Source organism: Sesamum indicum, linkage group LG1 (genome assembly GCF_000512975.1).
Source record: "Sesamum indicum cultivar Zhongzhi No. 13 linkage group LG1, S_indicum_v1.0, whole genome shotgun sequence".
Classification (NCBI taxonomy): domain Eukaryota; kingdom Viridiplantae; phylum Streptophyta; class Magnoliopsida; order Lamiales; family Pedaliaceae; genus Sesamum; species Sesamum indicum.
In genome coordinates, this window is record NC_026145.1 from 1,544,732 (window position 1) to 1,570,622 (window position 25,891).

The window sequence follows — 25,891 nt, forward strand, 5'->3', positions numbered from 1 at the left end:
CCCCCTCCACCGCCCATGGAGTCTAGCCTCCCTCCCCCTCCTCCTCCACTGCCAACCTTTTCCCCAATGCCTCCACTTCAGCGTGCTGTCACGATGCCAGCAATATCGCATTCAGAGAATATGAAGGGAAAGATGAAAGGCATTGCCATGGATGAGAGCGATATTTATGAAGAGGAAGAGGAGGAAGAGGAAGAAGAGAAAGGAGGTTTTCGTAGGAGGAAGAAAGGGGTTGAGGAGGTTGGAGTGGAGACACCGGTAAGGACTCCTCCAAATCCTACTACTCTGCCGGAGATTAGAGGAATGGCATGGGATTATTTTTTTATGGACAATATGCCGCGAGAATCATTGGAAGAGGTTGAGGAGGAAGAAGAGAGTTACGTGGAGGAGAGAAATGGAAAGATTGATGGGAATTTTGGCAATGTGGGAGGAAATGTCGAGTTTAAGACGCCAGAGAAGCAAGTGGGATTTGAGGGTATTGAAGAGTTCAAGACACCCGAAGAGACACCAGCAAGTGTGGGAGTTGAGAAGCAGTTTCTGCATTCAAATACAGCGCCACCTGCGATGAGTAGGATTGAAATCACTGGTGGAAATGTTGGGGGAAATAAAAATAGTGTGGATTTGTTGAGAGTTTTGAGTGAGATTGATGACCATTTCCTTAAGGCTTCTCAAAGCGCCCAGGAGGTTTCAAAGATGCTAGAGGCCACAAGGTTGCATTACCATTCAAATTTTGCTGATAACAGAGGTGATCATGTTGTTTTATTATTTACGTTTAACATATTAGCTTTATATTTGGTTTTATATACTATTTCTTTTACTGGATAAAGGATTGGTAGTTGTCCCAGGGTATGAGTTCTTGTCTTCTTATTGCTGCGTCCCTAACATGTTATAATCTATACTTGCAGGTGTCTTTTTGAGAGTCGAACTAAGCCTGAACCAAATACATGCATCAGTGGAACTTAAAAATCTCCATATCTCAACCTAATGTACACAATTAGAAGAGAACCTTATAATATATTCCAGTGCATGGATTAGTGAATCTTAAATGCGAAATTTAGTCTAGGCCATCTTTTCATGGCTCCAGAAGAATATCTTGTGGAAGAAATAATGTTTTTTTCTAGCTTCTCCATTATTAAATTTGTGATGCTATTCTATAGGACATGCTTATAAATCTTTGTTGGAGGATCAACTACCTGACTGGCTGATGATATTATATTAGTAGTTTATTTAAAATAATTTTTTAGTGTGACCTTTACATGAAATTATTGAATTGTAGAAGCTGAGCATTTTATTTCTTGGGATTTTGAAGAGATCTGTTGACCACTTTGTTTCCTGCATGTACTAAATTATCATTTTGAAGTTTATATTCCCTTTGCCTTTCATCTGTGGAGAAAGCTGTTTTTGACAAGCCTACAGAATTGTAAGTTAATATGTAGAGTATTATTGGTTTAGCATTTCTAAGAGTAAGGGGTCACCTGCCTCAGACTCTTATCAAGTATGTAAGGTAATGTAGTATGTGATAGTGTAGATCATATGATCGTCATAATTTTCAAAAGAGAATGATGCCAAATGAAAGAAAATTTAAGCTTATTCCTTATCAATTTGCTTGTAAGAGATGTTGATTATGGAGTGTGGTAATATATCAGCTGGCATTTTTCTTATGGTTGATAGATTAATGGTGTCTGCATTTCAGGACACATTGATCATGCTGCAAGGGTCATGCAAGTTATTACTTGGAACAAGTCTTTCAGAGGCATCCCTAATGGTGATGGCACAAAAGGTATCCTTGATGCAGAAGATTATGAGACACATGCCACTGTTTTGGATAAGTTGCTAGCATGGGAGAAGAAGTTGTATGAAGAAGTGAAGGTGAATTGAATCAGTGCTTCACTTATCCTGTATTCCATCTCGGTGTGCTGTTGATTCTTTCTTTGCATCTTTGTTAATTTACAGCAGGACATGACAAGCATCTTTCCAGTTTTAACCTATTACTTGTTTTATTGCATCAATTATCTTGGTTGTTTTTCTGTTGAGGTTTGGGATTAGCCTTAGTACCATGTTACATTTTTGTTGATGATGGTAAGACTCAAGTTGCTGTTTCATTAACCACTCCCTATGTGGGTAATTGGTAGGAAAATTGACTTCAGTTTGTCTTTGCTCTAATAGGCTGGTGAGCTGATGAAACTTGAATATCAGCGTAAAGTTGCCGTGCTGAACAAACTGAAAAAACGCAATGCTAGTTCGGAGCAACTGGAGAAAGCAAAAGCTGCTGTCAGCCACTTGCATACACGGTATATAGTTGACATGCAATCATTGGATTCGACTGTCGCGGAAGTGAATGATATACGTGACAAGCAGTTGTATCCAAAACTTGTGGCTCTTGTTCAAGGGTGAGTTTCTTTGTTAGTTATCTACTCTTTGAACTTATCAAGTCGCTTATTACAAGGTATCCTGTAGTAACTCCAAACAAGTGATCATTTCTTGGGGCATTCATCAGTATCAAATATTCCTGTCCTCGTTCTATTTGAGAATGGTTGTGTAACATTTCCCCATATTTTGATTAATTTTTTAACTCTTAAAGGATGACCAATATGTGGGAATCCATGTGCCAACACCATGATAGCCAGCTGAAGATTGTTACCGACCTCAAATCCCTCGATGTCTCCGGGGTTCTCATCGAAACAAGCAAACACCATCACGAGCGTACCAAGCAGCTCTCGAATGTCGTCGAGCAGTGGCACTTGCAGTTTGAAAAGCTCGTGACAAATCAAAGACATTACATCAACTCACTCAACAACTGGTTGAAACTAAACCTCATCCCCATCGAGAGCAGCCTGAAGGAAAAAGTCTCATCGCCTCCAAGAACTCTGAATCCCCCCATCCAGCCACTGCTCCGTTCCTGGCACGACCACCTCGAGAAGCTCCCTGACGAGGTGGCAAAAAGTGCAATCGCGTCCTTTGCTGCAGTGATAAAGACCATTATCATTCATCAGGAAGAAGAAATGAAGTTGAAGGATAAGTACGAGGAAACGAGAAAAGAGTACTTCCGCAAGAAACAGGCCTTTGAAGAATGGTACCAAAAATACATGCAGCGACGACCACCAATGGACGAGACGGACCCTGATAAGGCCGTCGAAACGAATGCCAAGGACCCAGTCTCCGAGAGGCAGTTTCTGGTGGAAAGCCTGAAAAAGAGATTGGAAGACGAAATGGAAGATCACCAGAAGCACTGTGTTCAAGTGAGGGAGAAATCACTTGGGAGTCTGAAAATCCGGTTGCCGGAGCTGTTCCGGGCTCTGTCCGACTATGCTCATGCGTGTTTCGATGCCTACGAGAGACTGAGATTGATCACACAATCACAGCATCCAGGTAGGGCTTCATAATCCGATTTTGTTAAAACCTGTGTACAATATTTTTGCAGAGGACTAAGTTTCTTGGAGGTTTCTTTATGTTGTCTAACATATTGCAGTTTTTGCAATATTGTTCTTGTAGAACTGTTGTTCGAATGAGTTATTTTATCAGCTTCTTGAGGACTCCTATTGGTGATTGATTTCATTTAGGTATGAACTTGTGAAGATTTTTCTCTACTTTATGGAGCAACTCTTGTAACAGTGTTTTTGTGTTCTTAAGCTTTTTTCTTTTTAATATCATAAATTATCTCTAATATATCATAAATTCAAGAATTCAAATTCCATTAATATATTGATTATTTTGGTAATAATAATAATATCTGTATGAATAACTATTACTTAATTATATCTTATTATTAATTAATTAATTTATTAACTGAAAATTGTAATATAATGAATTTATTAAAAAAGAAATAATTACATTTAAACTCCCTTATTTATGAATTTATTGTCGTAAATTATCCATGTCTTTTGCATAATTAAAATAACCATTCGTGTAATTTATTTATGGGTTTACGTGTAATTTTTAAAAAAATAAGAATGATTTGTATAAGTGATACAGATTTTTTGGGAGTGTATTTATAATTTTTATAAATAAACCATAAATTAAAAAGGAGTAAATATAATTATGCTAAAAAATAAGAAAAGGACATAAAAACAAGCATGATAATTAAATGATGATTGCATCCCAACAACCAAAAAAAATCATCACAAAATTGTCAATTTTCTTACAAATAAATAATTAGCTATTTCTCAAAAAAGAAATGAGATGGACTTTGGGTTTGGTGGATGATGATGTCAATTTTTGTATTTATATTTTTTGTTTTTTCTTGAAGTAAAAATCAATTTTTAATGTTCTCGCACTCATAAACAAGTTGTACCCGAGAGTGAAGGTATCCGGTGGAAATAATACCGTTGCCCTTAAAAACTTTGAAGAAGAGAACAGTCATCGTAGGCAGATACCGGCACGTGGCAGGGTCTGAGCCGTTGTTTACCTAATAAGTTGCTCGATGTTTACCTTCAGGGGCCTCTTTTATTTTGAATTCTTTGGACCGTTTCTTTTTTCTTTTTTAATTTTTACTCTCGCTCCAACACACAAATTCTCACTCAAACCCCTCTACTCACATCCCCTCTGTACAATTTCTGCGAGTTTCGGCGTGCCTTTGTAGATCCTTTTATTTTTTCCTGTTATTGTTAAATGTATAGATATATATGAATTTTTGTTTGGATCTGCAAATGCGCGTCAAAGCGATCGGTCGGACTTCGAGTTTTCCTGTTGTTGGATCGAAATTCGTCAAGCTCGTTTTGGTGAGTTTTTGAATCTTCATTAGCCCATGTTGTGTTATTATTTGATTGGAGACGAATTCTTTGATTTCTTTTCTTGGTGAATGTTGTTGCTGTGCCGGTATTAGGAAGAGCATGAATTTGGGACGCTAGTGAAGAGGAACTTTAAATTTGAATTTGGAGATTGATTTATACTTTTATATGTGCGTTTGCGGGTCATTTCCCTATTTGTTCCTTCCTTGAATATTTTCTACTGTATGATCTTTTTTTGGCTATAGCATAATTATAACATCTTCTTTTTTTCTTTTCTTTTTTGGTGTTTTAAAATATAAAAAATTTTATTTATCTTCATTTCTTTGGCTTCAGAACTTGACCTTTTAATTTGAGAGTTACCTTTTCCTGAATTCTTGATTTATTTATATTTGTTTGTCTGGCTGGTATTTGGGCATAAATTTGTGTGGGTTTTTAGTTTTGTAATTAAGAAACCAGCTTATTGTTTTGCTTGGAATTTATGAAATCATTTCTTTCTGTTGGATAAGTAAAATTATGTAGGTATTATTATATTTGATGATTCTCATTAGTCATTATAATTTTCACAGTTTATTGTCTTGAGAGAGAGTTTCAACTTTTATGCGAGGGAGAGCATTGTGCTTCCTTAATCAAGAAAAATTTATGGTAACTAGATAAGGAACTTCCATGACTGGTAGTTCCCTTTCTTATTTGATTTGTCATTTGTTTTAGGAAATGATGCTTTTTTAACTTTTTATTCATGGGATTGGAATTTTATTAACAACTTCGGCTAGTGGTTTTTGAAATTTGAGTTTTCCATTTGCCTCGTATTGTACCTTTACTAAGTTGCAATTGAGTTAATTCAAATTTCAAACCCCACAAAAGTATTTAATTCTTTTGCTATATCACAGGAAAAGTATCTTCTGAAATTGAATATATCCAATGGATAGTTAATGCAAGAAAATCTTGACAGCTACATAATTTTCTTGAACAAGTAATAACTTGCCTACTTTTGTTTTCTTAATGTAAGATGGCCGATATAAATAGGGAAGAAAATGGATGCTTCTTGAGGGCTTATACATATGTTAGTTATTGATGCATATCTGCATTTTACTTGTATGCATCCTGACTTTCTCTTGTCTGACTTCCATATTCTTAGTCTTTGATTTCATCCTGGATTCGGACAGTGCCTACCTCGTTATAGGGTAGCATATAATGATTTGGGGAAGACATCCTGGAGAAAATTGCCAACGTGTTGGAATTGGCGTATGCAGATCTTTGTCAAGTAAATATGGAAAGTGATAGGACAAGTAACAATACGCTATCTGATGGAGGCAGAAATTTTCTACATAGAGCTCGACCTTTACATGGGTAACTTTTGAAGCATACAGAATGCTGATTCTTCATGTTATGTGTTTCTTTATCTGTTTCATTCTGTAGTCTGTGATATGTTGATGATATGCTTGATGAGGTGAAGCGGTTTTCTGTTTACCCTAAAATGTTATGTGCATGTTTGAAGGTTTATCAGTGTATCTCAATATAGTTGTAGCGTTTATTAACTGGTTTACATTTTACACAGTTTTATAATTTTTGAACATATGTGTTGCGGATTGGCTGTAAATTTCTTTTATCTGGTGAACTTTTATTGGAGGAAAATAGACTGCGTGCTTTCCCATTCTCCATGTCATAGTCATATGATGAGCACAAATCAAAACACACTTAGCCGTGCTTATAATGCAACTTTCTACTGTTTATGTAGGAGGACTACTGGCCCAACACGGCGTTCCACAAAGGGACAGTGGACAGCAGAAGAGGTTGGAATCTTTTCTATAGTAGCAAATGATCCACATCAGCAACTTGTGCTTTCATTTTTTTTTTCTTTTCTCTGCAAAGTATTGGAAAAGCCATCTATATCTCTATGTGAATGCATTTTATTTTCAGGTAGATTATTGGGCATGTTCAAGAATATCTGATGGTAAAGAAAAACATAATATGGATGACGGTATACCTTTTGCATGTCATACTTTCATGAACTCAAGAGGGAAAAATTGTTTGGTCTGAACCATCTCACCCTCACACTTGATGAACTACCCTTCGAAGTATAATTATTTTCATTCTTGTTAGTGATCAGTTTCTTAGTATTTTGGGTGTCAACATTCTTCATAGTACTGCTTCTCCACAATGACAATGGCATGGTACTGATTTCTAAAAGCTGAGTTACCTTGTCGCGCATGAGTTCCCTTAAACTTGAAGAACAAGTCCAAGAAGATAGTGATTCCATTTGATTTTATGTAGAAAGGTGTGGCATATTGCAAGTCGATCATGGATTTTAGAGTCCAAACCAATCATGTGATCTATCAGTATTCCAAAATGTAAAGACAACTTTTTCACAATTGTACAAAATCTGCTCTAGTTGGAAGAGAGGAATATCCTTTTTTTCCCTAAAGAAAATAGTTAGCTGTCTAAGTATGAAATAGGTCCTTTGCAATCAATAAGCAATTCTTGCACAACCTAAATTTTGGAGTGTGGCTGATTGGAGCCTTGTGGTAAAAATTTAAGGTTTATCTTCTTCTAGCTTTCTCATTTCCAAATGGGCATTATGATATATACAGTTATTAGAATTTTTCTGGTCTTTTCCAGTTTTAGTTTTCATTTATATTTGTTAACCATGAGTTAGTCATAATGTAAATGTGGACAATGACGAGTTGTGGTTCTAATTAAATGCTTTCTATTTTCTTACAGGATGAGATATTACGAATTGCTGTTCAACGCTTCAAAGGAAAAAACTGGAAAAAGATAGGTAGAAAGATGAAGTTGAGGCCTTATGTTTTATACCTGTGTAACTGAAAATGGGTCCAATTGTTCTCTGGTTTCTCCTGCTATACAAATCTTATCCTCATATCATGCCTGCTGTTTTTTCAATCTTGTGGGTGCTCCTGATGAATATTTTCCAGAATGAATACTTGATGGAAAGAAGTGAGTACTTAAACTCTTTGGTCTTAAGATGTACCTTAACCTTTATCTAAAGACTTATTAGTCCGCTACAGTGACAGATTAATCTAGAAAACCAAAGTATAGAGTTCCTAAACGTGCCGATGAATTTCAGAATTCTAAAGGAATCAGGAATTGGCTATGTGAATTCCATATTAATGACACTGTAAATTTGTTATTATCATGAGTCTTCTGAATTTTAGTTTCTGTAAGGCAGCTTCAATTAGCTTGAGGCAGTGCATCTTTGGTTTATGGATGAATCAATGAAAATTTTTGAAATTGAAATCCCGTGGTCTCTGATTTTTGCTGATTGTGTAGTGCAGTGGATGCAAGGCCCCAGTGATTTGCCATGTTGGAGTTCTCTAGTATGTATTCAGAAACAAAAGGATTTACACTTACTATAGAAGATAGACTAGCTAACAGAATGTAATATGGAGGTGCCAGTGACAAAGGCAGGTCAAGTGAATGAATGCTGTTAAAGGTGTTGCCTAAGGAAATTTATGAGATTTCTACAACACGTGAGGTGGTCATTGGCTTAATATATAAGTTTTACATAAAAGTGGTATAGTGAAAATGACATTCTACAGGGTGGAAGTCTGAAAGGGAGAGAGAGGAAGTATTTGAATGGCATACGATGGAATGTGATTAAATGAGTGTTGGGAGTCATTTTAAATTGTTGGGCATTTAGCAAAGGGCTCCATGTACATTCACTGAAGAAATTAATAAACAAATAAAAAAATGGTAAACACAGAGAACGAAACTGACCTATACTGACCTGAAAGGAGTTGAATTATAGAAAAGGATGAGCCTGAACATTTTGGAAGTCAGACTTGATAAGAGTGGAATGAAAGAGGTTACATATAGCAGGTCCTAGATGAGCGTGGGTAAAGTTCCTTGACTTGAGTTCTATCTGCATCACTAGATATATACACTTACCGGCACACACTACAATTTCATCTTATTTAACAAAGGAATTTTGCCTCCGACGCATTAAGAACTGCAGTTTCCAGCTAACTTAGGTAGAATTAGCTTCTTCCCTGATTATGTCAAGCTTGCAGGTTCTGATAATTAATCCTTACCCTCATTCTGGTTACTGATCTACTTCACTATAACTCAGGAAACGCTGTAAATTACTTTTTAATTTTGTCACTTAATATCACAAAATTTTCTTTTATTATCTTCTGAAATGCTCAAGTTACCATTCTATGGTCTATATTGTGCTTGGACTTGACACATCAATTTGCCCAAAACATTTTTAACTAAATAATATGGTTAAGCTACCACCTAAGCAGAAAGTAGTAACAACATTGCTCCTTGTTCCTTCTTGCTCACTGTTTTGATCCATTCTTTATGAGTAAATATTCGTGGAAAAGTTTTATGTTTGAGTTTGCTGATTGCAAATCCAAATAACAATCAATAACTCAAAATCTACTTCTTGTTTGGCTGAATTGTGAGTATTGAATCTATGGCATGTTATTTATCTAGCGGAATGTTTCAAGGATAGAACAGATGTACAGTGCTTACATAGGTGGCAGAAGGTTCTTAATCCAGAACTTGTCAAAGGTCCATGGTCGAAAGAGGTTAGGCAACTTTCTTAGTTTTTTATTTGTGGATATGATTTCCATTTACCATGCATTTACCACATCATTTGTTTGTTTCATAAGTCTATGAGAGCCCATTTTATTACTCTTTTACTATGTGATTAGGAGGATGAAATAATAATTGAGTTGGTCAGTAAATATGGGCCCAAAAAGTGGTCTACCATTGCACAGCATCTTCCTGGACGTATTGGGAAGCAGTGTCGAGAAAGGTGAGCTTGCAGGAGCTTTTATTGATATCTGTAGTTCATATAGAGCTTTACCACTGTTCAGAACTTAGATTTGGAATGTTTCAGAAAATTTAGCCATTACAGGTATATAAGATTTGTGTTTCATTATTCATTGTGGATTTGATGTTGTGGGCTTGAGGTGCAAATTTCACGCCTTGCCCCATACAAAGAGTAGATTTCTGTTTCTTGTATTATTGTGTATACAATATTGTTTGTGTGTTGATCTTATTCATTTTTCAGGTGGCACAATCATCTTAATCCCAACATAAATAAAGAAGCTTGGACACAAGAGGAGGAGTTGGCTTTAATTCGCGCCCATCAAATTTATGGAAACAAGTGGGCAGAGTTAACCAAATTCTTGCCTGGGAGGTACTTGGATTCATTTAGTTACAGGAAGCAATACTTCAATAGTGTTCAGAGATTTAGCATATCTATTGTCGATATATTATGTTATTTCTCCTAGATATCACTCATTTGGAGTGCTTTTGTTGCCTATGTTTGCCATCAGAACTGACAATGCAATAAAGAATCATTGGAATAGTTCTGTCAAGAAGAAATTGGACATGTATTTGGCTTCAGGATTGCTTTCACAGTTCCAAGGTCCACCTCTTGTTAGCCGTCCAAATCACTCAGCAGCTTCCTCTTCTTCAAGGGCACAACAAAGTGGCGAAGATGATAGTGTTTTTAAAGGGGGAGTAGAAGTGGAGGAAGCTTCTGAATGCAGTCAAGGTTCAACAATTGCCAACTTCTCTCAGCCTCTAAATAATGCAATTGCACATCCCAGAAGAGACTGCAGAGGGACTGAAGAATCAGGGTCAATTCCATATCCTGAGGATTATTGTCCTACATTTCAAGAAGCCACATATGGTATACCAGAAGTACCTTGTGAACTGGATGACAAGTACCTTGAACATGATTTCCCACTAGATTGGGGGACCTTTGCAGGGAAAGATTGGCAACTAAATGCGAATGAGCTACCTGACATGTCTTTGCTTGATCTGGGGCAAGAGTCATCCGGACTGGTCCTGCCATCTGTGAGTGACAGGAACAATCATGAAGCAGTACCATTTCCACAAGAATCTTCTATTCCTTTAGGTGCTTCTACTTCCGTGGAAAAAGTGGTGGGGGACACTAATACCTCTAACCCCATAGCTAATTTAGACTACAGAATGGTATACCCTGAGGCTGACCTGGGCGTATGTTGTCCCTCTGAAAATGTTATTAGCGACATTGATGGACTTACAGATTCATTGCTTCATCGCTCTTCAAATTTTCAGATTCCTGAAGATGAGACATTTGCTTCACAATCTTGTTATATGCCACCAGGCAATTCAGTTATTCAACCTCTCCCCCTCCTCCCTACACAACTTCCTCCAGCTGATGCTTCGCTTATGTTCAGTATGAATCCACATCAGTATAGTTATCCTTCACATGAGAATGCAGGGCAGGAATGTATTCCACCAAGTACACATGGTCGCTTTATCTATTCCAAGGAGTCTGATTACTCTAATGAGGCAAGAGAAGCGCCGAAACTAGTTCCAGCTAATGATTTTGTCTTGGCACCATGTGATGATTCTCACTGTTCTTCTGAGGACAAAGATATCAAATTTGATGAACAGAAAGAGTCTGGAGCTTTGTTCTATGAGCCGCCTCGTTTTCCAAGCTTGGATATACCGTTCTTCAGTTGTGATCTTATACAATCTGGCAGTGATTTGCATCAAGAGTACAGTCCACTCGGCATCCGCCAGCTGATGATATCTTCCATGACTCCATTCAAACTGTGGGATTCACCATCTAGAGATGATAGCCCTGTTGCTGTTCTGAAAAGTGCAGCCAAAACTTTTACTAGCACACCATCAATTCTGAAGAAAAGACAGCGTGATTTGGTGTCTCCTTTGTCAGAAAAGAGATTTGAAAAGAAGCTTGAAGGTTTTTCAAAGCAAGAATCATTTTCCAATCTGACCAATGATTTTTCCAGATTGGAGGTTATGTTTGATGAATGTATGGAGAAGAAAGGACCACTGTTGTCATTATCTCCAAATAAAAGAAACTCCGAACCTTCCTGTAAAGAAAAAGAAAACGCGCCACCTCCTTGTGGACAAGCAGAAAATGAGGGCAATGAGAACATCATCGTGCCAGAAATCAAAATATCAATAGAAGAGTTCAATAGCAGTGATTCTTTGAACAAGATAACAGAACAAACTGCTGTTGCAGATGTGAAAGCTAAGGGTGGAGGAAATAATGTCACCGAAAAGGTTAGTACTCTCGTTTTCGTCTCCACTGGCATCAGTTGAAGCGCACTTCCAGGAATATCTGAATTTTACAAATTCATATAACCCTGAATGTAGAGTTTTTTCTCTGAGTTTTGGAATGCATATAATCCATAAGATAAACCTAAATGCCTTCTTTTGTGAACTCTTTAACTAAAACCGAATTACTTAACACTTACATGAAAATGTTGTCTAGAAGGCTGGGTCTGGTTGTTTTGTACGACAGGGCATTGCTCACCAGAAACATTGATGATTTTGATTATTTTCTTTTAACATCATAAATACTTTCCAATTTAAGTGATGCAGCCTATAGAACGGTGCACAAAAAGTTAAAAAATTAACTGCTCACATGAGCCTTCTTGGGGTTTTAGAATCTGATCCCTTACTGTTTCAATAATGGCAGGCAAGAGAGTTTTCTGGAATCCTTGTTGAACATGATATGAATGACTTGATATTCTTTTCTCCTGACCGTTTTGGAAGTAAGAATGACAGAGCAATTGGTCCGAGTCCTAGAGCTCTTGGAAATCAGTATTCTCGAAGACTAGATGCTTTATCAAAAAATGGTGCAATCTTATCCTCTTCTGAGACTTCATGTTTTTCTGTTATTTGTTCTCCTCGTCTGTGTACAAAGAAGGATGGAACTAATTTGGTCATAAGTACATCTCTTCAGTCCTTGAGTCCTTCAGATAAGAAAGCCGAAAGTTCTGGCACAGGTGTAGCTTCTGAAAACAATAGCATGTAAGACTGTTGAGGCTGCTTATTCCAATTTTTTATTCATTCCATGGGTCGTGTGGTGTTTCTAATTTTTTCCTTGTCAATTTTCGGTTTCCAGATTTGTGGAGACACCATTTAAGAGGAGCATAGAATCTCCTTTGGCTTGGAAGTCTCCTTGGTTTATTAATACTTTTGTTCCCGGACCCAGAATCGATACAGATATAACAATCGAGGTAATCTTTTACTCAAGTAATCTGCTTTGAGCTCTTCTTTTTTCCCTCTGCATCTATTTATCTCATAGAAAGAGTTTTTGTAGGATATTGGCTACTTTCTGAGTCCCGGGGACAGAAGTTATGATGCCATTGGTTTAATGAAGCAATTGGGAGAGCAGACTGCTGGTGCATTTGCTGACGCCCAAGAGGTTCTCGGAGATGAAACCCCTGAAACAATTATGAAGGGGCAATGCTCCGTAAACCATGAAGGAAGAAAGGAGAACAATAACAGTCCGAACTCTCAGGCAGAATATCATTCTGCTTTGGCTGCAAATTTCATGGTATGGTTCTCCAGAAACTGTTACACTGAACTGCCCTTTTTCTTCTTTGTTATAGAAATCTTGGTCACAAAAACTACGTTTTCATTTCTAGTACTTTAATCGAATTAATAGAAATCTATAAAATTAAAGATTCAGATTAATTCATCAATTCAAGGAGCGGATATAATTTTCCCTGCGGGTCTTTTTACACATTTATCATGATAATAGGTACTTGTGTTTTTTATATTGTGCATGTTTCTCTGTGCATTTTTTTTTTTTTTTCCAAATTCTGTTCTTACAGTCATTTTAAACTTGGAGTTGATTTACTTAGCATAAAACCGTTGCAGACAGAAAGACGCACCCTTGACTTTAGTGAATGCGCAACGCCTGCGAAGGAAACTGGAAAGCCCTCAAACAGCATTAGTTTCTCTAGCCCCTCTTCTTATTTGTTGAAGGAATGCAGGTAGAAGGCAGGCATTCATGCCAACATCATCCAACTGTAATTTCTTGTAGTCTATATTTGTATGATAGTTACATACATGTGTGTCGTTATATTGTATTATTTTTCATTTATCTTGATTTAAATACATCCCAAATTTAACTATAAAAGAACCAACCCAAGAGGGGGTATGGATTTTGTTAAAAACAACTATTCATTCTTGAGGTTGATGTGTGTATGGATTTAATTCAATTACTTACTCTTTAGGCTGATTGTTGCTCTATTGTGTATGTGGTATGAGATGACAATAACTTATCAAGAACACCTCAGCAAAAATGAACCTGTGTTTGGATCAGAATGCAATTACCTTACCTTTAACTCGTCTTGGGTATGTCTTTGATTGATTAGTCGCATCACGTTAAGTTCTTACTGATTCAATTGAACTATATGTACTTTTAGTTTATGTTATTATTAAATTATGTTTAATGACATACGTAAAAACATATAAGAATTGAAATGCATAAAGCCTATAGTGCTGGTTAATATTTTCAATAAAATTTTGAAGTAATAAGTGAATAACCGCTCAATCACCGATTTTTGCAAGCAGGAGAAGTTACTGCTTTGACTTCTGATTGTCATAGCTGCAAGAACTAAATATATAACTCTGCTTTCAAGTACTACTAGCATAACAAGATTAATAAATAGGAAAGCTTATTACTTAGAATTCTTTTCGGCACAAGATAAAATTGCACGTCATTTATTTGTACAAAACCATAGAAAAATCCTCTATCAAGGCCAGAAAAATGGCTGCAGTAGAGTGAAATTATTTGAAAACAGAATCAAGCTACCCTTGTGACAGCAGCATGTATTGCATCTGCGAGGTGTGGTACTGTCCTTGAACTCAGACCAGCCATGCTGATTCGCCTGCAAGATCAGAAACAATTAGACCAATATTGTCAAAAACTCTTGAAACCTAATTCTACTTCTCTTTTCTAGACGTTTCTCTCTAATAAGCTTCTCTCTCACTCTCTGTGTGTGTGTTTATGTGTGACGTGAGGGTGGGGTGGGGTGGAGGGCAGTAATATTTTACCCATCGGATGTCATGTAGATGTGATACTCCTTAGTCATAAAGGCTACTTGCTTCGAGTTAAGTCCAGTGAAAGTGAACATCCCAATTTGCTTGATGATGTGACTCCAGTCACCAGGTGTACCTGCCAACAAGCGACGGCACATGCAAAAGATAAATGAAACAATACATGAGCATTTCAAGATGGGCATATTGCGATGAAGCACATACAAATGGAAAGGAACATTCCGCAGTTTGATGTTTAGAAGCTTTTGGGGTTTAAAGTTCCTTTTTCTTGGTAGACTAAATGGGAAGATAGGGCTGGCACCCTATCCAGATTGGGCCTGCATCACGTGTGGCAACTAGGGTCCCTAAAGCACTCACCGCCGCAAAGAACTAAGGCTTAACCATGTTGGACTCAACACCCAGATCAATACCTATGTTTAGCCCCAGCAGAAGCCTCAACAAGGTTTGAACCGATATCGTGGATATGATAACATTTGAACCTAGACCACAACAATTGGTGGTTTTGGGGTTGAAGATACTAAAAAGAATTACTAAGCATTTGCCATCAGAAACTGAAAAGTAAAGAGCACTTTTTGAAACAAGGACAAAAAGAAGAAACCATATTACAAAGGAGAAATAAAACTATCTTCTTGAACCAACAAGAAGTTTGGGCACTAGCACTGGATTACGTGCCAAGGTTGAGCATGCATATGACTGGAATAGATGGCTAAATAAGAGAGTAAATGTGTGGGCACCAACAAGTAATAACCAATCGAGAGAACATGACTCCAAATAATTACCTCTACTACGTAAAGCATCAAACAGTTGCTGGCGCATGCTGATGATACGCTCCGCCATAGCCTTCAGCTCAATGGTCCATTCTTGGTACATGGATCTGCAGGAATTGTATGCTACAAGTAAGACCTATTGACATTATAATAGGAATTCAGATATAATTTTCTTTGTGTTTCGTTTTCATTTAGGTTTTTGTAAATTTATTGTTCGGTCATGCGAATTGGACTTGCTTTTGCATTGCATATTTCAAATATTGAGTATACATTGAAACATTTATCACCTGTCCTTGAGGATTGTTGCCACAATTGATGCCCCATGAATGGGAGGGTTTGAATACATGGGCCTGATAACCAATTTCAACTGGCTCTCTACCCTGCTGGCCACATCCGCAGACCTGCAAACCTGTAAATGTGGAAAAAGTTGAGCAACAACATTAGTTTGTTCCAGATATAATGTCCAATAAACTTAACCACAACGAGAGTAGGTACTATTTTGCACTCTTATCTTCAACATGATCAATGAAAGAGAGAGCAAAAACATGTAAACAGCATTCCAAGAATTATCAGTATAAGATGACACGTAGACAAAGAACTTTGAGTTTGGGGAAGTCATTTTTGAAAAAGACAGATCCACAAGTAGTTGGTACTTAGCAAACTAAAGCACCGGGAATTACAAGTAGCCTTGTTCTAGGTTGTAGGATACCTTTTCCAGTCAGTGGGGTTAGCAAGGTGGCAGCAAGTGACAATCTTGAAAGGTCCTACATTTATCTCATTACAGATGAAAAATCCTTCTATTGCTAACTTACAATGCTTAGGGCGCCAACACGCTCCCCATAAAGCCCCATGTTTTTGGCATAACTTTGAGCCACCAGACATTCACCCCCATCTTTCGCGAACATCCTAACCGACTCTGCATCTGCATCCAGGTTTCCACTAGCAAAACCCTACAGCATTTGACTTGAAAATCAGTACATATATTCTTTGGTAATGGATCAGTAATCACTCAGATTCAGAAGCTATAGATGCAAAGGATCAGAACTACTCCCAACTTCAGTGAAACTACAATTTAGTTACCTGATAAGCGCTATCGAAGAAAGGTAACAATGCCTTCGATCTAATCAACTGTCTAATCTGCTCCCACTGATGAATGGTTGGATCAACACCAGTTGGGTTATGAGCGCATGCATGAAGAAGCACAATTGCTCCTGAAGGAGCAGATCCAAGGTCTTCTAACAAGCCTGTTATTTGCCAAAAGTATGCATCACAGTCTCTCCAAGAAACCAAAAGGATTCATGATAGAAGATATTTGCATGTGCAAGTTTTTCCAAGAAGTTTCTGTTGATAAATTCATCAAATGGTATATAAGTAGGGAGAGTCCACAAGTAGAACTTGACTAAAGGCCACATATGAAGTGCAGGCTTTGAAGATAGGTGTCTCTCTCTCAAAATTGTTTAAAAAAAGGCCATTTCAGAAATCATTCCAAGAAAATGACCAAAATATACAAATTTTCTCATTTTAAAAAATGACGCAGCCTAACTATTTGCATCTTTTTTTTGAGAGCATGCCACTGCTTTTAGTGCACCTTGCTGGAGTAATCGATGATGGCCTCCATCTCAAAAAAAATTATGACTCCCTTTAACAAGATGGCCAGATATTTTGAGTTTACAAGGAAAAAAGTCTTGAACCTTGGAAGTTGAGTCCACGAGTAGCTGGATCGTAGTAGCGATAAGTCTTCACAGATAACCCTGCCAGACCAAAAACTTTTGGGTGGTTTCCCCATGTTGGCTGCGGAATATAAATAGTATGCTGCAAATCCATGGACAAGAGGTAGGTGTTGGATACTTGTATACTGCTATTGACTAAGAAACATTGTGTAAATGATAGAATGAGGTCATCTAAACTTACTTGATGATAGTGTCGAGCCAAAAATTCAGCTCCAACCCTCAATGATCCTGTACCAGACAAGCACTGAACAGTTGAAACCCTGTTCTCTTGGATCGCAGGACTATCTCCAAGCAAGCAAGCAAAAGGACTCATTCAGACCAATGTCGTACAGGTAATTAGAAACAAATATCTAAAGAAGCTATGACTAAACAATAATCAATTAGAAATACTGCAATAGGTAATAAACCTTATGCACAAGCCACAGTGCAACTTTTAATGCTATGTCCATATAGAGGAGAGAATTAGTGGTGATTTTATCACTGATTTGAGCATAAGGCTAACCATGCAATTTATACGACTCAAAAAAAGCAGAAGACTCATTTAATGTTCTGCAAAAACTGGATGATCTCCTAATTCATCAATATCAAGAATAGATGATTAGACCAGAAAATAAACAGGTGGGCATTTAATTCTTTTTCTCTTTTTAAATAAGCAAGCTTGTAACTTGATTCTTTTGGCGGACAAGGTTAATGACCATAGAAGGCTACACCAGAAGATTACAAGAGGCAGACAGGCAGATGCAGAATCCAAGCATGCAGTTCTAATTAGTTTTATGCGATTAAAAGCTGAAAATTTTGCTCTTGAAAAGGAAACAGATGGACATGTTATGTCATTAACTATGAGCTTAAAGATCCTCGGCAGTAACCTGAGCATATATGCCTAAAGAAAAGTTCAATGCAAAATAATGAACCATTAGCTTATCTCTTAACTACATATTTAACTGCTTTGGAAAAGGATAGTGTAGTTTGTCAATAAAGATCATGTACAATTGGACCAAATATCGTCGCTCTAATTACTATTGGATAGCGTCTATCATGATTAACATCAGATACAATCAAAATTGAGAGCATAATAAGCATTTTAAAGTCCACTATCATGTTTAAGTAACATTACCTGTCAGCACCAAGTATAAGCTTAGCACTCAATTTATTGAAATCTGACAGCCCAACAATGGGAAGATACTCCTTCACACGAGAGCTGCAAAAAATTCGGCCTTACATACCTATTCAGTAAAACCATAATGTCCAAATACAATAGTAATGAGAAAGCTATATGTACCTGTCGTTCACTAGCATCTGCTCTGCTCTTCTAACAACATTCAGAACAAGCGGCTTTCCTTCCTATATCAATATAGGTATCAAGCTAAAAGATTGGTACTGATAAAGGATTTGTACTTGATCATGTAACTAAGCCAAGCACATAAAGAATCACCTCTGTCCGATATGCACCAACTCCCAGGTTCAACTTCACAGGGCTCGGGTCTTTATTGTAGGCAACAGTCACCTATTTATCCAAAAATTTTAGAAATAATTTATATACTCATATAAAAGGGAAAGTTCAAAAGGGACTGGAAGTCGACGCCGAACTTGAGAAAGAAAGAGAAGTCATGTTAAGTACATTGATCACCACCATCACAAATAAAAGAAACGGTAAGAAGACCATATATTGGTGCAGCTATCTAAATTTAAACTCATCCGGTTACAGGAGGCAAAAGATGAAGAATCTATTTAGTAGGAAGAGATCATCCGTTAACCGAAAATCTTTCTAATACAATTATGTAGAATATTCATCACCAAAAAAATAATGATCTCAACTCTTCCTTTTAAGTTCCAATTCCGTACAACCATATCTTATACTCTCCAAAGATCCACGAAACAGTATCCTTGCATGATCACTATCTCCTGTGATATATTCAACAACTGAAAACCTGAATCGTACACGCACAAGCACACACACAACACACAAAGAGAGGAGGAGTAATAATTACGCCGAGAATGGGATCTTCAGGCGCCCGAACAAGATGATCAAACACGGAATTCGGGGCTCCGTGAGAGCCGGAAGTGGGAGAGGCGGCGATGGAGCGACTCCCATTGAGCGACGATCCTTCCAGGTGGCGAACCAGAGCATTCAACCTCCGATCAGCGGCTGACGACGAGGAAGACGAAAACGAAGAGAATGATGGTGAGGTGTTCCCTCCTCCGTGCATCTTAGCGAGCTTTATTCAACTATGTTCAACTGGCTGGCTTGTGTTAAATTACGGAGGCAACCGCTTCGCTATTCTGCTCTCGGCGGGGGGGGGGTTTGACGCGCAGGGGGTTGGGCCCACTGAACTGTCTATTTCTCTTACTACGTTAAGATAAAGATGGATGCTTTGCGGTATTTGGGTTTTGATGGCACGAAGATCAAGGTAGGCGCGGCGGGCGTCTAGCTGTTACGGTGTGGCTAACCGTAGAATATCGTATTACATAATAGTTGTCACATTATTTTTATATTTATATAATAAAGAATTTTATATTATAAATAAAAATATATACAAATCACTATATCATATTTAAAAACATAATTGATTAATTAAATATAATCTAAAAAATTAAATAAAATAGTTATCTTATTAATTAAAGACTATTTTTAATTTTACAAAAAATTGATATGATTTGTGGGTATGGAGTTTTCTTTTATATTAATATAAATAATAAAAATTTGTCTGTAATGGATTTGAAGAGATGATATGGCACGTCAATCTAGAAATTTTATCATCACAATGCTCCACACATAAACTATAGATTTGAATTTTAAAAAGAAGTCAGTTTTAGATAAAAAAATTGACAATATTTTCGTAGAAAATCAAGAAATTAAGTGTGGAGTTTGACAAAAGTTGATTGTTGATGGATGTTATATTTTATTTGAGAAAACGCGTTACATCTCTGTGTAAAAATTTTATTTCCTTTAGTCGTAGTTTCCATCACTTGAATCAACCTTAAGTTGACGATCCTCTCAAGTGCAATAGAGATCATCAACCTAATTAAAGAGCCTTCTTGATTGCCTATGGACCCTTGTCCAGATTATCAATATGAAGGCAAATTTTGAAATATATTTGCAGAGAATATGCTCAATAACACATCTGCTTTTATAAAAAAACAGTAAATTTATTCATAACCACTAAAACAATTTTTCTCACTTTTCGTATAAAGGCATTAGCCGTTGTGACACATCGTTTTTACGTGCATGTAATAAATAATTTTTCACGTTTTAAAATATATTATAAACAAAAAATATATAAATCAATATATTATATTTGTAAAAAGAAAAAAAAATAATTTATCAATTTAATGTAAATTTTAAAAAATTAAATAAATTAATTATTTTATTATGAAAAATATTCTTAACTTCATAAAAAATTAATATGGCAGTATCATTAATTGTCATTTGTGAATATACAGAGATTTTTTCATTTATATTAGTACAAATATAAATATAGATGAAACATCCACAGTCACTTGGCGTGTTTCTAGGAATACACAATACCTAATTCACATGCTCAGTGATGCCATTTTCTATAAATAAAAGAATTCAGTACTTGAGAAATATTTTGAGATTTTTCCTTATCCACTTTGGCGTTTTATGAAACACCATAACATTTATTGTTAAGAGCGGTAGTTGGTTGTTTGATTTAAGGTCACAATGTCTAATAAGACAACCTGGTGATTGAACTGAAGGATATGTAATTGGCACCCTTTAACTGAAAATAGAACAAACAGAATTTTACATACTAGCAAAGTGATATTAAGATCAACAGAAAGAGAAAACCTTGAATGATGATCACTCAGTTCCAGTAAGTTAATCACGCTCAGCGGCCAGAAAAGGAAAGGCAAACTTGATTTCACTTTCATAACATTCTCTTCCTATTAGCTGTCATTACCAAGAAGAAGTATATTTTTCACAATGAATCACAATCTAAATACCATTCCAACAATGATACTTACCAAAACTGCCCCACCTTCTATCATTCTTCTCTTATTTTGAGTTGCTTGCAATTTTTGTGGGGGGCGACATGGAAAAAACAAAGGGAAGCAGCAGAAAACCCTAGAGTAAATTTCTAATGCCTATTCCAGCTTTATCCTGTCAACATCGGTCATTACCCCTTCGAGCTGCAAACAAATATAAGTTTTTTTTTCTTTTTAAAGTTGAATAAAATTACCAGCATTCTGTATCAAGAAAATCAGGAATTATATTTGTTGCTGGTGGGTGCCATACCTTGACAATTTGGCGCATAAAATAATCTCCGTACCGTTTTGCTGATTTTGATTCAGCAACATGAATCATGTCCTGCAATCAGAGAGAACAGGTCAACTGAATCCTGAACTATGAAAGAAATAATGAGTGCGTAAATAACAAACTTTAAACTACTTCTGGATTCACCCCCCCCCCCCCAAAAAAAAAAGATTTGCTCTGGAGAGGATAGGTGCTGGAAGAAACTCTTACAAAATGGCTCATATGCACATTAGAATCCTCTATTCATTTTGGCAGAACGAAAAACATGTTTCCACTGAAAATATATGACGAGGCAAAGATCCAGTGAAAAAATGAAGTTTTCTCATGCTTTAAGAAATAGAATGAAGTACAATTCTGCAAGAATTAGGTTGCCAATGCACGACCAAGCAAAAGAACTCACATCATTAATATAGAAATCTATATCCGCATTCGAGGTGATTTTTCCATCAAAATCTACAGCATGTGTCTTGTGTTTGTATGTCATCAAGATCGTCCTGTGGATAGAAATGCAATACAGCTTAAAACTGCGTACAAGGGGAAAAAGGACAGGACCTTGGGGGGAGATATAGAATCTTACCTCAAGGTAGGTTCATCCACTTCCATGTATGCAGCAAGCTTCCCGAGGGTGATTGTTGAGTACACTTTTAAGAAGGTTCGAACGCCTGATAATAGTTGCTGCTGCTTTACTTCATAAAGAAACAACTTCAACTGTAGTCTATAAGCATCCTGAAATGGTTAAATTCAGCAAATACTTTGAGAAGGGAAGGAGATAAATATAATAAGCAATGCACAGCTAGTTGAATACAAAAAGACAAACACTGAGAGAATAGAGAAACTGATAAAAACAAGGAAAACCACTTGCGGGTTGCATTTGAATGATCTTTTGTACCTGGTTATAATTTACGAGAGGCTCCTCATAGCTTGGGGCAGAGGGAGTAATGAACTTTGGGCAGGCATAAGAGAAGAGCTCATCATATAGAGCGAATGCCTCATCATCATATCTCTGCATCCTTGACATTTTTTCACCGTATTTTTCCCGTAACTGAGAGTTCACAACCTCCTCAACAAGCTTCACTTGAGGAAGCAAGCAAGGCATACATCTGCTCATTCTTCTTTAGTATCTGCTCATACTGAGGGGATTTTTGGTGATATTGCTTGGTTTTAAAAATGTAAAGAAGTATTTTGTTGAATTCTCGAATTGCATCTGTATACCTGTACAATGATTATTGAGAATACATTACATGGCATCCTTGGACAAAGATCTCTTCCAATTTAACAAGAGATGCACCTTGTCTTTCATTATGATTCTTTAAGCATGCACATTTCCACATATCAAGACATGCGACATTCAAAAACATTCCAACTTTAGACAATCACATTCCAAAGAACTGGGACAGAAACACACAGCAAGTAAGTGTGATATCAGCCAGAAAGATACTGTTTTTCCAGCACTAGGCATCTTGGAAGGTACGGGAAGAAAAAGGAAACATGCTAGGAAATTCCAGATGAACATCACAACATTGTCATTGCTTTCCTTGCCATTAAAATGGACAATCAGAATACAAAAATAATAGACAACAAGGTCAGCTATAAGCAACTTTACCATGCAAGAACCATCAGAAAATTTATGTATGCCATGCTAAAGAAAGATGAAGATTGAGTTAATCCAACCAATGCTTATGCAAGTTCAAAAACAAATATAGTACCCCAAAACTTTGCGGAGAAGAAAGAAGATGAATATGTCTCCTTCGACTTAAGGTCTATGTAAAAGTAAAAGGTACTCAAAAAATATGTTTTGCCACAAGCTATAATTACCCATAAACAGAAATCCGGAAGAATCTTCTCAAACTGGAGAATATGTGTTACTGAACCATAGCTACACCACTTCCGACATACAAGTAGCAGGAATCATCATTGAAATAAATAAAGACGAGCATATCTAAATTGTAAATGGAACTTTTAGGGAGCGGTCAATTGATATCAATTCAGTGTAAGAGGATTCCTAGTTGCTTAAGCTGACCAATCAGATAGCAATACTTTACATTACACGGGCGCGAAAAGTTGAGGATTAATCACATAAGCAAACAAATAATAATGATATTCAAACAAGATTAATAAAAACACGGCGAGAAAGCTGGTTGTACAGACTTCAGTATGAAATATTAACAAATCTACCTCCTCAGCATGAGGTTTGCAAATCCATAATGATATATAGTAGTGATGTGGCTTCCAATAACACTGGTGTACACGCCTTGTTGACTTATGTCAATAGGAAGTAAGCACTTCAGGGCGGTATGATAATCACCCAACAAACAGTGAACTCTAAGTAGACCAATCATGCTAAAATATCCCAAGACCTTCAATACATTACTTCCACCGCTGTAGTCATATCCATCTGTAGCAGTGAACTGTTCAAGGCCTTCCTTCTCCTGCTCAAGGATTTGAATAATCATAGACTTCTCCACAAGTGCCTGTAAGTAATTGAGGACACCATACACATTCCATGCCTGAGATATAACCATACACAGCCGTGATTAGCAAAGTTGTTAAAAGCGCATGGTACATCATATCACAAAGGTGCCCTGGAGCCATTGCACACAGCGTGTCGTGCACCTTTTTAAAGCATGATGCATATTTGCAGAAATAAATTATATATCCATAGATCAATTTTTTAACATCAATAATGCACAAAAACAATTAAATATAGAAATGAAAAATTATATTAAGCATTATACCATAAAAAGAATATGTAAAACAACGTATTGGGAAAAATAGTGTTCCAAAAATGCAAGACCATTAAGCAAATACTACATAATCATTATAAACCAAACAAACATAAAATATCTATCACTATGAGTCCATTTCTTCTCCATCTGTCACCATCTCTTTCACCGTTGGCTTTGTAGCAATCAACATCTTTCTTTTTTCTTTTTTAAAAGAAAAAATAAGTTAAAGGCTGCGCTCCAGAAAGCCTAGCCTTTTTTAACAATGGAAAGCCCAATCTTCCAAGTAAATTGGGTGGATCAACCTAGCCTTAAAAAGGTTGGGCTTTCACCTGGGGCACACCACATGGTAGTGGGCTTGCGCCATGGCACACCTTGTAAACTATGGTGATTATGATAGAAATCTTTTACTAAACCAACAAACCTCAGAAATGACAAGGGACACTGAATGGTATCATGTAATCATCCCATTGTTTCACTACTTTAATATAGGGCTGCGAACTAAGTATTAAAATAGCATAGGGAGACAGAATAGTTACAAAACATAATTATAAGATCACTACTCTTAAGAGCAATTTGTACAAGCTTACTACCAAATTAGCATCATCCTTTTCACCACCATACCTGACCATTCTGCCTCAGAAGCGCAATCTCCTGCTCAGTCTTGCTCTTCATCTTAGCACGATACTGGCAGAATGACTGAAACTGGTATACAAATTCATCAACCATGTCCCATAACCACTGATTTGGAAGTTGCATATTCACCACCCCATGTAATACAACCTGTACACCACAAATTTGAGAAATTAACATTAGCGCAGTTACATCCATAAAATCGAGCTAAAAGCCTTATTCAGTCTGGAGCAAAAACCTCTCCTGCAATATGAACTATGTAAATTTTCTCCCTCAACCCTAAATTAAATGGTCCACGGTATAATTAGTGTCAATCAAACAATCCCGTTAATAACAAGCCGAAATAGAACCACCCGGGGGAACATTATAGCGGAAACGCCCACTGAACCAGATATCAGGAGCTGGAGAATCCAGTCCTAATCCTTTACAGCAAAAAGAATAAAAATATATCTCTGAATATAGCTATTCAATGATTAGAAACCAGCACCGCTTTTGGAAATGCGAGTTAGCATCAATTACAAAAAGGCACACACCCTATCCAAAAACCAGGGAACACCAAATTCCACAAAACCGTACTAACCTGGAAGAGATTACAATAATTATCCCATGAATCAATCCGTTGCTTGAGTGTAGGCGAAAGCCTGGCATACAAATGTCGAAACCACATCTCGCGATACAGCAAGCAAAAGACATGATCGTTATCAACGTATGGGGCCACGGCGTCGACAGAAGGCCAAGGCGCATCCTTGAAAAACCTATCACTGATGCTCTGGAACGACGTCTCATACATCTGGTGGATCTCGTAGACGTTCTTCTCCCGTATATGGCGGTACATGTGAACTACGAAAGATTTCACGGAGTCAGGTACGTAATTAGGGTCGTAGTCACCGGGAATTTGTTGCTCGCGTTCGTACGCCATCGTACCGGTGATTGTCATAGCGGAATTTGGCTCGCAACGGGAATTTGCCTTTCTTCTGTGTGCGTGAGAGAGAGAGAGAGAGAGAGGAGTAAGATTTCTAGAGAGAGGAGAATTTTGCTTAGATTCTGCCCTAATGAGAGTGAGAAAGAGAAGTGGGCCCAATGGAAAGTCTTGGAGCGGGCTTTCGGCCTTTATCCTGTATTATTTTTAGGCTATAAGAAGGCCCATAAACTGATTCGGCCCACAACAATCTCTAAAGCAATCTTTCCTTTTTCCGGA

General features: G+C 37.1%; 4 protein-coding genes across 9 annotated transcripts; 2 read left to right on the plus strand and 2 right to left on the minus strand.

The window, feature by feature from the left end:
- On the plus strand, positions 7–3,534 carry LOC105170443. Its single transcript, XM_011091240.2, has 4 exons — positions 7–742; positions 1,691–1,866; positions 2,164–2,387; positions 2,579–3,534. Exons 1-4 carry the CDS (start codon positions 16–18, stop codon positions 3,378–3,380), a joined length of 1,929 nt encoding a protein of 642 aa, XP_011089542.2. The 5' UTR covers positions 7–15; the 3' UTR covers positions 3,381–3,534.
- On the plus strand, positions 4,442–13,862 carry LOC105170528 (transcription factor MYB3R-1). 6 transcript variants are annotated; one of them, XM_020697520.1, is made up of 13 exons: positions 4,442–4,715; positions 5,291–5,366; positions 5,860–6,071; positions 6,460–6,514; positions 7,443–7,500; positions 9,177–9,271; positions 9,398–9,501; positions 9,760–9,888; positions 10,028–11,774; positions 12,193–12,527; positions 12,622–12,736; positions 12,820–13,056; positions 13,383–13,862. In XM_020697520.1, exons 3-13 carry the CDS (start codon positions 5,992–5,994, stop codon positions 13,500–13,502), a joined length of 3,075 nt encoding a protein of 1,024 aa, XP_020553179.1. In that variant the 5' UTR covers positions 4,442–4,715; positions 5,291–5,366; positions 5,860–5,991; the 3' UTR covers positions 13,503–13,862. The 6 variants fall into 6 exon arrangements, with proteins under 6 accessions (XP_020553179.1, XP_020553183.1, XP_011089667.1 ...); XM_020697524.1 differs by having other exon boundaries at positions 5,888–6,071; XM_011091365.2 differs by lacking the exon at positions 5,291–5,366.
- On the minus strand, positions 14,150–19,352 carry LOC105170896 (aspartate aminotransferase, cytoplasmic). The gene is made up of 12 exons (XM_011091860.2): positions 19,053–19,352; positions 18,497–18,568; positions 18,344–18,405; positions 18,179–18,262; positions 17,246–17,345; positions 17,026–17,146; positions 16,415–16,578; positions 16,147–16,284; positions 15,622–15,743; positions 15,347–15,441; positions 14,565–14,685; positions 14,150–14,398 (listed from the first exon to the last, which is right to left on the minus strand). Exons 1-12 carry the CDS (start codon positions 19,269–19,271, stop codon positions 14,314–14,316), a joined length of 1,383 nt encoding a protein of 460 aa, XP_011090162.1. The 5' UTR covers positions 19,272–19,352; the 3' UTR covers positions 14,150–14,313.
- LOC105170970 (eukaryotic translation initiation factor 3 subunit L-like) lies at positions 20,806–25,738 on the minus strand. Its single transcript, XM_011091985.2, is given in 9 exon segments — positions 20,806–21,213; positions 21,320–21,391; positions 21,738–21,831; positions 21,915–22,063; positions 22,227–22,419; positions 22,421–22,549; positions 23,513–23,844; positions 24,685–24,843; positions 25,274–25,738. Coding segments are annotated over 9 exon segments (1,530 nt in total). The 5' UTR covers positions 25,631–25,738; the 3' UTR covers positions 20,806–21,168.